This window comes from Passer montanus, unplaced genomic scaffold (genome assembly GCF_014805655.1).
Source record: "Passer montanus isolate IOZ18808 unplaced genomic scaffold, ASM1480565v1 scaffold18, whole genome shotgun sequence".
NCBI lineage: Eukaryota > Metazoa > Chordata > Aves > Passeriformes > Passeridae > Passer > Passer montanus.
The window spans coordinates 14,876,947-14,889,342 of NW_024365381.1; the positions used below are offsets into that span (position 1 = coordinate 14,876,947).

The 12,396-nt window shown below is 42.5% G+C and overlaps 1 protein-coding gene across 5 annotated transcripts in view; it reads right to left on the reverse strand.

Moving 5' to 3' along the window:
- The window catches only part of RALGAPA1 (Ral GTPase activating protein catalytic subunit alpha 1), a 129,222-nt gene extending 125,087 nt beyond the window's left edge, over nucleotides 1-4,135 (reverse strand). For 3 of the 5 annotated variants that reach the window (XM_039704786.1, XM_039704785.1, XM_039704784.1), the window contains exon 1: nucleotides 3,779-4,135. In XM_039704786.1, the coding sequence (XP_039560720.1) occupies nucleotides 3,779-3,884 (106 nt within the window). In that variant the 5' untranslated portion in view covers nucleotides 3,885-4,135. The remainder of the gene's footprint in view (nucleotides 1-3,778) is intronic. The other 2 variants (XM_039704790.1, XM_039704787.1) reach the window with 1 other exon arrangement.
- Between the last annotated feature and the right edge of the window lie 8,261 nt (nucleotides 4,136-12,396).

The following is a 12,396-nucleotide window of genomic DNA, read 5'->3' on the forward strand; positions in this document are numbered from 1 at the left end:
CACTTCCCTATGAGAAGAAAGGAAGACATCTCAAAAGAATAAAATCTATGAAACCAGATAGTTACATTTGTTTCAAGAAATATACTGCAGCAACATAACAATGAAAGGCAGACTACCTTTGCTCACACACTGCTAAATCCCAAGATTTACAATCTTAACAATTCTTCTTAGCGAGAATAGTATTTCTTACTACTTAGAGGTCTCCTAAAGGCTTTAGCTTCTACTAAAAAAACCTTATGCCTGTAACATGCATAAATGTGTCATATACTGTATTTAAAAAACAATTTAATCAATTCTGATTTAGTCACCTGAATTGCACAGAATTTTCTCCAGGTCCCAAATTACAAAAAAAAGGCTGAATGGAGCCAAACTGAAGCAGATCAGAGACCCAGAGAATGACACTGGACTGAAGAGCAAAGAGCAGTTATCTACTAAAGAGTTTCAGAAAAAGACCAAAAAACAAACAAACAAACAAAAAAAAACCCAAAAACAAACCAAAACAGAAAAAAACAAAACCACAAGAAATGCATTTCCCCACAGCATTCCTATAACTGATCACTAGCTTAGCATTCAAGAGCTTCCCAAGACAAAAATAATTTATTGTAACTTCAAATTTGGTAAGCCTTAATAGATGTTATTTCCTAGCCTTTCTCATATGTGTTTAGGTATTTTTCACCCTCTGTCCCTACACAAAGGAATTTCAAAGCTTTCAGTGTCTTTTCACATTAAAGTTTCACTCTCATCTGAGTCAATCCCACATCTAAATCTTCTATATACTGACTATAGCAATGAGACTCCTAAAGCTGCAATGCTATTTGATATAATGGTATGTCACTGCTTCACAAAAGACACACAATTTTCTATATATCCTTATGCAAACTCATTTGCATTTTCACTAATTTTAACCTGAGTTGTCACCAATGACAGGATATTTTCCTAAAAGAATACAAATCACCGCACTCTAACCTATTCTGTAAAAGACATTTTAAAAATTTTTAAAATTCCATCTAATGTACACTTAACACATTTGTTAAAAATAAAAGTCATAGGCCTTTGTGCTATTGATCCATTTAGCTTCACATCACGTGCTTTATATTATTCAGTATCTTCTGATCCTTACTAAAAGTGGCATTATACTAGCTTAAATATTTAAGACTACATGGTGCCTGACTTACACTATTAGCTTGGAGAATCCAATCTCAGTCTTGTACCGTATTTAAATTTTTGAGATTTCTCTTTGACTAGTAGACAGCCAGCAATCTACACACACAAGCACAAGCAGCCACCTCAATTCATGACTATTCTATTATTTTGGCTTACTGGAAAACTGCTGCTTTGGATGCCTCAGTAAAACAGCAGGAAAATTAACTCCCTTTCCTCTCCTCAAGTCTTAACCATGAAATCAAGGCCATATCTGTTTATTGTTGTTGACCAAAGACTAAAATGTACAGAAAAAAAAAAAAAAAGAAAACTCTGGTCCAATATGCTTTGAAGACCTACTGAAAGTATTCTAAATTAAAGAACAAGAGAAAATTCTCTCTCTTTTCCTGGGTGTGAAACTGCAGAAAATTATCTTCTGGATAGTCTTTCAGTCTCCAGTGTGCAGAGGCTAAGTCAAGTGCAATAAACAAATCATTTTTCCTTCAGGAAGATGCTGAACACAGCTGACCTGGGATTTCCTGCCCTATCCCCTCAGAGAGTCTGTTGGCAATAGCTAACACTGCTCCCCTGCACAGATGGGAAATAGGGCAATTATTATTCTGGGGAAATGGTCACTGAGGACAAAATGATGTGCAGCACTTCACTGCTCAAGCTGTGGGATGGTGCCTTTAAGAGAAGCCACCACAGGAAGCATTCTGTCTTTTTACATGGTCTTAATTTTTTTTAAATCTGGTTCTGAAGATTAGTCAAAGAAACAATTGCAGAAGAAAAGGCATAGAATTTATGTTTTGGAAGCACTTAAGGCAGCAGAGAAAGGATTAAGGCAAGGAGGTGATCACACCAGAAGACAGACTTTAAATAATCTGCTGTATACTTCTTGTGATCTACAGTGGGAATATGTATGGAAATACCTTACACTTCTGTTCCAGAGAAAGGCCTTGTTTTTGTATCTCATGCACCTAAGAATATCTGCACCTAAGAAAATCTTGTGGATGTATCCAAAACAGACAAGCTGAAGAGTATTGTTACACCTTTCCCTAATTACACAGTCACTCACACACTGTGTTCTCTCAAACTTGGAGAAAGGATATGTGGGAGCTGTGCTTCAACAGCTGAGATACACACAATGGGGGGGGAGGATGGACATGAAAACATCCCCAGCCAATTTAGTCTGTCCTACAGCCAGCAAACAGGAACCTTAGATTAGATAAGAATGTCTGCTTGACATAGCTTATGGCTTGCAACTTACAGAAGTCATCCAATTATTAAGAAAGCTTAAGAAAAAAAATGTTGTAAGTAAATTGCAAGTAACATAAATGGAAAATTTAGATCAGATCAAAATAATCCAGAATGTTTTGCAGACAAAAGCAAAACTAGAAATACTCAACATACTTTAGCTAGGAAATCTGAATTCAGGGAGGTACTTCATTTCTTTAGAATGTTTTTTCCTCTTATGTTTCAACTGAGCTAAAAACCAACACAGAGCAAGCCACAGCTGGCCCAGTACAGCTAGTTAGGAAGAGTGGTACGCTCTGAGTGAGGCAAGGGGCTGCATCTGACTTCTGAAGTCGCTTAGATATCTACACAACTATTCTCCATTTCAAGTCTAGATAATTACTATGTTGCAGAAAATAACTCATGAAGCAGCAGATGGTGCAATATGGGAACACCTGTTCCTTTAAACACCAATACAAAACAAGGCAGCAATAGCCGTTTTCCTTTGAAAAGGAAGAATCCAGCTTTGGAGGACAAGATACATAAATACCAGCAGACAGTGGGCAGAACCCAAAATAATCCATTCAGCACTCTGGCTAAACACGGAATGCAGCTGCCCTTGACCCAGCCCCGTTCACGTGTTGATAAACTGTCAGAAGCAACACACGCATTCACAGGGCTGAAGCACCCAAAAGATACTCCAGAGCAAGCTTCTTTTTTCAAGGGCAGCTTGATGACAATGACTTAGATTTTTACAAACACATGCAACTAACAGCTTGGAATGGTTAACTAGATTTGTTTTTGTTTCCCCCTGGTTTTTTTCATTAGGCAATTATGCCGTATAATCACAATTTCTAATTCACTGGTCAGGTTAAATGGCAGTTCACATGGAACTGCAGCAGCCCTCCAGGGCTTGTGTGTCCTCCTTTACCAACCAGCAAACCAAGTGTTTTAAACCTGGCTGTACAGAAGCTCCTTCACATCTACGCTAGTGAGCACTTACTACTGTAGCTCTTACCTTGAAAATGTACACAAATATAAATTGTTACTGTAAGAACGTAAGGGAAATTGATTCAGGAGTTACAGGCACCATTTGCGCTCCCCAGCCACTTTTATTCACGCGCAGCAACTGAGCACTTTGTGTATTCTAGAGAATAATTCACATGGGAAGAACACCACTTTTTCGCCTCCTTCCAGAGTTCCCAAAGCAATGCCACCTTGAGACGCACCGTCCGTGTCTCAGCACGAAAGGGGTCCCGCGGCCCCGGCACACCGCTGCTCGGCGCCGGGCTGAGCCCCGCGCCCGCCCCGCGCCCGGCCGCTCCCCGCAAATTCCCGGTCTCTCCCACGCCGGGACCCGCGGCCCCGCTGACCCGCTCCCTGCCCCCTCCCGGCCGCTCACCGATAAGGACGCGGAGGTGCTTGAGTCGGGTCAGCGGGTCCTTGCGGGTGTCCAGCACCTTCTGCGTGGATTTCCGCACGTCCCCGTGCGGCTTCTTGGAAAACATCCCGCCGGGCCCGGCCCCGGCGCCGAGCTCCAGAGGCGGACAGCGGCCTCCGGACCTGCCCGCGCTGGGGCCCCTACATAGCCAGAGGCGGCAGCGCCGCCGCCACCTCGGCCTCCTCCCGCCTGGGACGGCGATGCGGCGCGGGCGGAGGGCGCGGCGCGGGGCCAACTCCCCGCGGGCCGGGGCCGGGCTGGGCCTGCGCTCCCCCTCTTCCTCCCTCGCTTTCCTCCCGCTGCTTCACGACAGCCGTCAGGTACGACCCCAGGCGTCCCCATGGCAACCGCGTCGCGACGTCACGGCGGCGCTGCCCCGCGCACCCCCGAGGCGCGCCGGGCGGGGCCGCGCCGCGCGCTCCCGAGCCCGGGGCGAGGATGGGGAGCGGCACGGGAGCGGGAATGCTGCGGGTCCCTGCGCAGCCCCGCAGCACTGACTGGGGCAGGACACTGTCCTTCTGCTGTTTGTCAGTGAGATGTGAAGTTATCCCATTGCACAGCTACTCTGGCTGTACACAGACACTGCAGGGTAAGGGCACTCCTGTGAGCAACGAGGAAATAAAATTCAGGTGGGGACAGTATTCATCACGGCAGCGACTCCAAACCTTTTACTCAAGCATCAGTTGTGCAACAAGCAACGATGTGTCTCATAGTTCCTCTTTCCACACTGATCCTCAAAGTGCTGCAACTCCTCACGCCGAGCTCCTGCCCAAGTTGCTTCTCCCCGATTTCACTGCCTACGCCTTCAGCTGCGGTGCTGGCATCGAGACCCAACCTTCAGGCACGAAGGTCTGGGGTATCCTCATTTCTTCTGTCCTCTATTAGGATGGTCACGTCCCTTCTGCTCCCACAGCAAAGCAAATGAGCTCAAGAGAACATGTTCGGCTCAGTCCCATGCACAACCTCACAGCAAGGCCAGCAATAGCCAGGAAAATGGATGAGGTGCCATATCAACTCTTGCTGAGGATTGAATTACTAGCATTGAAAAAGTCCCAAGTTTCTTCTAAAAGTTTGTTTGCATTCATGAGATAGAGAATCCTTGGACTTTCCAAAAGACATCTGCTGTAGTATCATTTAAGACTCTTTCCAGTGTCTCTTTGCTTGGACATTTTTAAACAGTCACTGGTACTATGTTTTGGATTGAGGATCACTTCTGTGAGCTAAGAGTCTGATTGGAACAGCTAGAGTTTTTAATATTGGAAATATTTCATTATTTGAGACTTGTTTTAAAATTCCAAGTATTGTCAACATTTACAGACGTGTCACAGAAATAACATAACCCAAGTGTTTAAAATAATGACGGATAACAGTTAATGTTAGAAGCACAAGAGCAGTGGGAGCACAGTCAGCAGGGCATCAGTGTTGTCTGCCTGCTTATGTGGGCTGCCCCAAAGCATTCCAAATATTCTACCATCTCTGGAAATGAGGTCTGAAGATCAGTATGTTAGGTGATAGCTAGTATTACAATTATTTAGCTTACTATAACACAGTGCATTTTAGCTCTCTAAGATCTGACAATGATACATTGATTTATGTACTTTGACTTCTAAATTTCATTAATTCTAAACACAATTCTGCATATTAAAAAACTTTGAGATATCTTTTCTTTGGATAATTTGCTTGCTTTTCTGTTAATTTTTAGATCTTTAACTCAAGATGAGATTAAAAATAATAGAGCAAGACATCACTAAAATGTTAAATGACAGGAGGGAGTGGCGTTAACCAAGATAATAATGGCTTCTATAGATAACCTCCTTGTGCAGGCACAGCGGGCAGGAAGGGCATGTTCTGTGCACAGGAAAAGCCATGATCGTGCAAAGGCTTGACTTTGAAGCATGTGACTTCGGTTCTTTGAATAAGCATGAAGGACGAGGTTAGAAAAGAGCAGGATTAGTTAGGCAGAGGTTAGGTTCTGCTGCATTCCAGGCTGCTATTACTGTGCCAAATTCTCGGCATTTCCACTTTAAAGAGAAAACTTTTAAAGTGTTTCTGTCCAGATACAAGGGGACTGTCATAACTAAGTTCAACTGAACTTTTAGAGGAGTACTGTAGACAATGAAGTGCTGCAGAACTTTATTCTCTCCTTCTATTAGCTGTCATCAAGCCTGACAGAGTTCAGAAAGCATTTGGATAGTTCTCCCAGGCACATGGTGTGCCTCTTGGGGATGGTCCTGAGCAGGGCCAGGAGTTGGATTCGATGATCCTGGAAGGTCCCTTCCAACTCAGCAGATTCTGTGGTTCTGTGATCTCTACAGGGCCCCATAGGACACTTAGAGTAGTGGGGGGCTATTGGATCACATTCATACCATAAAAAAACTTCTCCCAGTTTATCTAGGATTTAAGATTTCCTAAGATTTCAGCTGTTGCCAAATACTTCAGAAAACACACAGGTATATTTTAATATATCCTAGAGAGCACAAACCCTTCAACTGTGGCCTAATTCAACAGTTCAACACGGATAGATTATGTTTTGAATTCTTTGATACAGCTACAGATATCTAAGTTTCTGGAATTCTCGCCTTACTAATATTTACACCACGTAAGGGTACGTGATTGAAAGTGAGTTAATATTATTCAGATTTTCACTAAGTATTTCCTGTCTTTTGGGTGGGATTTTAAATCTGACCCCTTTGAGGTGTATGCACTGAAGACCTATTTGCCCACATGGTCTTTCAAGAAAAGAAGAATTTAAAAGAATTTTTTTAAAGTGTCACAGCTTCTGATCTTTTCATATTTAGCTTCACAGTGTCCTTCCAATGACGGTTGTCTTGCTTTTGAGAAAGAAGGCTCTTTAAACTGTGCTGTGAACCTCTGCATACATGGCTTTGCCTGTGCAGCAAAGCCATATATGCAGAGGTTCACAGCAGGAGGAACAAATTTTTATTTAATCGGCAACTATTTACTTTATGAAAAAGGCCCCAAAACTGGATATTTAAGTTTGAGTAGTCAAAACCACAGTTCTGTACAATTTAATACTCTAGTGTAACATATTGATACTAAAGATGTTTGCTACTTTCACCTAACCAGTCAAATATCAGGATCCTCTAATATATTTCTAGTATAATAGTAATAATGGAACAGCTAGCTGTCCCTTCAACAAAATCCTCTTCCTATGAAGATGATGATTCCCATGATTTCCCATTGCATTTGCCAACTCTGTGTCTCACAGATGAAATCTGGAATGTATATACTTCTGTGTTTAAGGGAAGGAGCTTTTCATGAGCTTATACTCTGCTTTTGTGTCATTAGCAGTGTATCAGAATTAACACCTCTGTGTTATACAAAGCCAGAACACTGCAGTCTTTCCAAGCACTGAAGATCACAAGTTTGAATAAATTTTTCCAAGAACTACAGAAGTAATGAAGCTAGATTTCCTCCAAATTTGTTTTCTAGCCACTGAAGGCCATGAGTCACCTCCCTTCACAACCATAAGCCTTCCTTCGTTTAGTCCTCCCCTACATGTTCTGGATGGGCAAGAGGCTGGACTGCAGTTAAGTCTTAACTACATTTGTAGTTTATCCCAAGCTCAGCCCAGGGAGGTTCCTTCTGTCAGTGGCCCATTGAGTCTCTCGGCATGACTGATGAAATGACATCATCCCATTGTGAGATGCTCCGCCCAGGGGAGGAGCCAAGCATTCCTACCTGAATATAATCTGAGATTTGGAACACCAGGAGAGCATTTTTCCATTGGATTCCCAGAGGAAGACCAGGCCCATCTACACCAGCACTGGACCTCCAGAGGAAAACTCTAGCCTTCTACAGGACCACACCTTCACTACAGGAGGACTGCAGCCACCATGTAACGGGACTGCTACCAACACCCTGACTAACAGGGTGTCCGGTTGTATTCTGACTCTGTCAGTGGTTTTTTGTATTACTGCATTTTTGTTTTAATTTTCCTAGTAAAGAACTGTTATTCCTCTTCCCATATCTTTGCCTGAGAGTCCCTTAATTTCAAAATTAAAATAATTCAGAGGGAGGGGGTTTACATTTTCCATTTCAAGAGAGGCTCCTGCCTTCGTTAGCAGACACCTGTCTTTTCAAACCAAGACACTGTCCCTTGGACTAAAGCTAAGTGAACACATATCCCTCTCTGGGACATTACTAGGTTTTGTTCCAAATGCTGTTTCACAAGACATGCAGAAACTTGGCATCTTTAATACTCATGCTCTCTTGTAATATAAGATCAAATCAGGCAATGGCTTCAAAAGTAGCAGGGAGAGTGCAAAAAAACAAAAACAAAACCAACAAACCTCAAACCAACCAAATAAATCACCAAAACCAACAGACAACCATTACCTAAGTTTTGCTTCTTAGCATGTTAGGACTGTGTCAGCTGTGCTTAAAGAACAGAAGGTGTAAAGGGCCTGTCATGACCAGAAACTTTCATACACGTGGAAGTTATTTAAAACTGGTGTAAACATTACTAATTCCTGGCCAGCAGTGCCAGAGAATTTAGACTTTTGCTATGCAAAGTCACCTCCAACTCACAATGTTTGAGTTCTAATGTAAGCACTAGCACCCATATCTGATAGGAAAGAGCTTTTGAAATGTGAATACTCTGATAGAGTGGAAGTTGCAACAACTTTTAACCAAAAGTACTCCAACACTCAACCACTGAGATGTTTTCCCAACTTCTGAAATAGTTTTGCAATATTGACAAATGCACAAAAGAAACTCTGCATGTCTGCCAGCCTCTAGGGGAGAGACAATTTTGTACAGATTATTCCCTTTCTAACAAAAGAAATATTTTGCCCCAATCTCTCCTGTTATGTTACCTGCAGGAGGAAAATGGATATTTTAGAACTAGGTCGTATCTCTTTGTGTTTATTTTGATTACTATAACTTTACAGCTTTTGCAGCATATATCAGAGTATTTTGCCTAGAAAAAACATGATCTGAGGAATGAACATAATCCAATAGCCTTCAAACATAGCTCATAACTGGCACTCCATGACTGCTACTTTCAATTGCTGCTGATCTTGACCTGCATGCAAAATAGTCTTTTCAGAATTCTAATATTCTACCTCCTAATATTGCACTTTCAAACTGAGGGTGAAGAATTAAATTTAATAAAGTGTGTATGATTTTTTGGTGATAGAAAGTGAAATAGTTTGGTTTGCTAGAGTCCAAACACCCCAGGGCAACCACTTCTTTCTGGCTAATAGATTGCTTTTCTGTCACCTCTGGAGGACCTCACCCCTAACATCCAGACCTGTGATGACCAGTCCAAGACATGCTACATCTTTGAAATGGGAGAGACTCCTAATGAGAAGTTATTTCCAGCTCATTAAGATATAGTGCATTATTTTGCACACATGGCAAAAGCTCTTTCATCCCTGCTTCTCCTTCAAGGTTTCATCTATACCTGTATTCTAATGACTCACATTATATATATATTTCTGGTTTCTCCCTTTACAGTCTTCTTCTTGTCAAAAATACTCAGTTACTATGCAACTACTCACTGCAACAAAAGCTGGCAATCAGGTTTATAATCAGAAAGTTAGTAACTGCTTTTCAGAATCTAAAGTGATACATACTCACTACCTCCATTCAATAAATTAGGTGTAAAATTACAGCTTTCTTTCCTAGCTTTTTCTAAAGGTGTCCCAAATTGGGAAAGGAGATACTAACATCTTTACTAGACAGCATCTTACTTAAAGTAATTGTTACTGCATCCAAATTTTTTCAATACCAGTTTTCATCAGAATTCCCAGTTTTGAATTTTTACATCGTTGCCAACTGTCCCTGTTAATGGTCCCTTTCTAATTGTTGGAAAATAACAGAAAAACAAAACTCCAGCTGTTAATCCCCACCTCCCCATTAAATGCAGAGCCGAGCAGATGAGGATGATGACAATCACCTCCTTAATAGTAATTTTACTCTAATGAAAGGCATAAGTCACGATCCAGAAAAAAAAAATCACACCTTTATAGGCACAAAACACTTCCATTCACTTATAATGATGAAATGGTCAGTCTAGAGACTGGTCCTCTGGTACTTGGCTAGATTCATAGATGTATTTATACCCACTAAACAAAAATCTTTGCAAGTCCTCTAACAGGCCAGAAAGAATTTCTTCTTTCTCTACTCCTTCTAGCATTTGCCTCTAGAGAGCTGGTTAAGATAGGTGTTGCCACTTTATATGTTAAGGGTTTATAAGTGATCTGATAAATTAGCTTTATATTCTGGAAATGAACTATAAGCTGCCATAAGCCCTGTGCCCATATGTAGTGCCCAGAAGTACCCTTTGCTCTTACATTTTCTAGCACTCCATTTGGACAGTCAAGTTAACTGCTACCAGTACTTTTTTTTTCTCCACACAATGTTTATATTGCTTTAGCTGGGTAACCCCCCCTCTCCTGGCTGTAAACAGAATAGAAGTATGTAGAGTTGTGTGTTATTAAAAAAAGTTTCTGTCTTAACTCCTCATCTTGGTTGTCGATTTCCACCAGGGCATGAGAACTTTGATGTCCTTCTGGGGTTTATTTTTGGCTCCTTTAGACCTAGTTCCAACTGTTTGAATAGGAAATTACAATCAAGCCAAAGGTTTCCTGTTTTCCTGCCATTCCTTTCCCTGCAACTATTTCCAGTAGAGTTCTTTTTTTGTTTTCCCTAGTCCAGAACCTTTGATTTCTAGTCTTTTTATCTTGCTAATCCAAAAGACAACACTCGAATTAGGGATTGTTAGACATTTTTACTTCTAGTTTTGTGGGGGGTTTTTTTCCCTTTCTGAATCCCTACAGCTATCTTAAAAAAAAAATAAAAATCCAGATCCAGCTGGTGAAATTTCCTGGTTTTCTTCTGGTTGTCTCAGAGTTGTTTCAGGCCATCTCCTAGCTCCTTTTAGCCATGTGATTATCAGTCATCACTACTAACACTTTAACCGGGCTACCTCAAAAGAATAACTGACTGGGGAAGAAAAAAAAAAAAAAAAAAAAAAGGACCTTGTCCTACTACAACTGCTTTGGTGAGTTTTTAAAGCTATGCGAACCAGCCCTTGGCCAGGCTTCGGGGACTCACAAGTTTCCTGGGAAAAACCTGGGGACAAGTTCAGCGGCTGTTGCTCCATTAAACATTTAAAACGCTGGGCCAGGCCAGCTCCCTTAGGCCGAGGTCCGGCCCGGCCGGGCTCGCTCGGCCGCCGCTGCCCGGCGCAGGGCCGGCGGTGCTGGGAGCCGGGAGCGCAGCCAGGGGCGCGGGCAGGAGCAAGAGACGGCTTCGGCAACCGCACTGCCACTGCTGCGGGCATGGGAGCGCGCTCAGGATCCCCACGCGGCTCTTTTACAGTTCTTTTACAAATCGTAGGTTTGTATTCGATCTTAGGAAGACATTCTTTACTGTGATGAGGAACTGGAGTGGGTTAGCCAGAGAAGCTGTGGATGCCCCATCCCTGGAAATGTTCAAGGCCAGGTTGGATAGGGCTCTGAGCAACTAGTGGAAGGTGTCCCTGCCCATGGTAAGAGTGTTGGAGCTAGATTAACTTTAAAGTCCTTTCAATCTAAAACCATTCTATGGGTCTATGAAAAAAAAATCATTAAAATCGTAATGGATATGGAGAAAGCATGCCAAGTTGTGCTGTGTCCCTGGGTGACTACAAAGCCAGAAACAACAAGAAGAGAAGGGGTGGAGTTTGCACACTGAAGGGTGGGAGGTCACTTGTGTCTAATTTTTCTCTCAGTGCTCTTGGAGAAGAGGTGGAACACCTACATACACTCCTCTTGGGAGAGACACAGGGAAATTACTTGCATTGGATATACAGAGATGTGGGAGAAAAGCAGTGACTAATGAACAGCAATGGTTATTGTGGTTGAGGTGGGCAGCTATTGCTATGGAGGTGGAGATCCAGAGGGAAATGCAGAAGTTATTAACTGCCTCATAATATAGCCTCCCTCCATCCTTCCAGACAGCGCAGGGCGACTCAATTTGGATCTCAATATGAAGAACTGCTCCTGCCAGGCACACACAACTTTAACTTCTTTGAAGTGGCACATCACATCACTGACACACAGTGCTTTTCTACTGCTCTTGCAGCTGGCCCAGATTTCAAGGGTGAGCCTGTGCAGTACAAATGAGCTCACCTTTGTCCCAAAGAGATCACCCACACTGACCTGCAGGCCACAACCAGCCCTGTACTTCAGCATCTTGGGGATCCCTGCCAGACTTCTTGTATGTGCTGATGTCCTGAGGTAAAGCTAATCAGTGCCTCAGAGCAAGGGGAAAGTTTGGACAGCTTTTTCCAGAAAGTGTCACTTCTATTAAGTACATCTTATGTACCACATTTAACATCAATTGGTGAATGAACAGACAAATACTGATACCCAAAGCCAAAAAGATGATCCCAAACCTGCACAGATTGCAGTATTATCTCTTTAGTCACTTCTCATATCCACTCTCAGTGGACAGCTGCCACTTTCAGTTAAGTCTCACTTAGTTTAAAGCATATCACACAGGTTACAGGACTGCATATGACACTGGAGATGAAGCAAGTTCTGCTGGGGAGGCCACTATTCATAGAA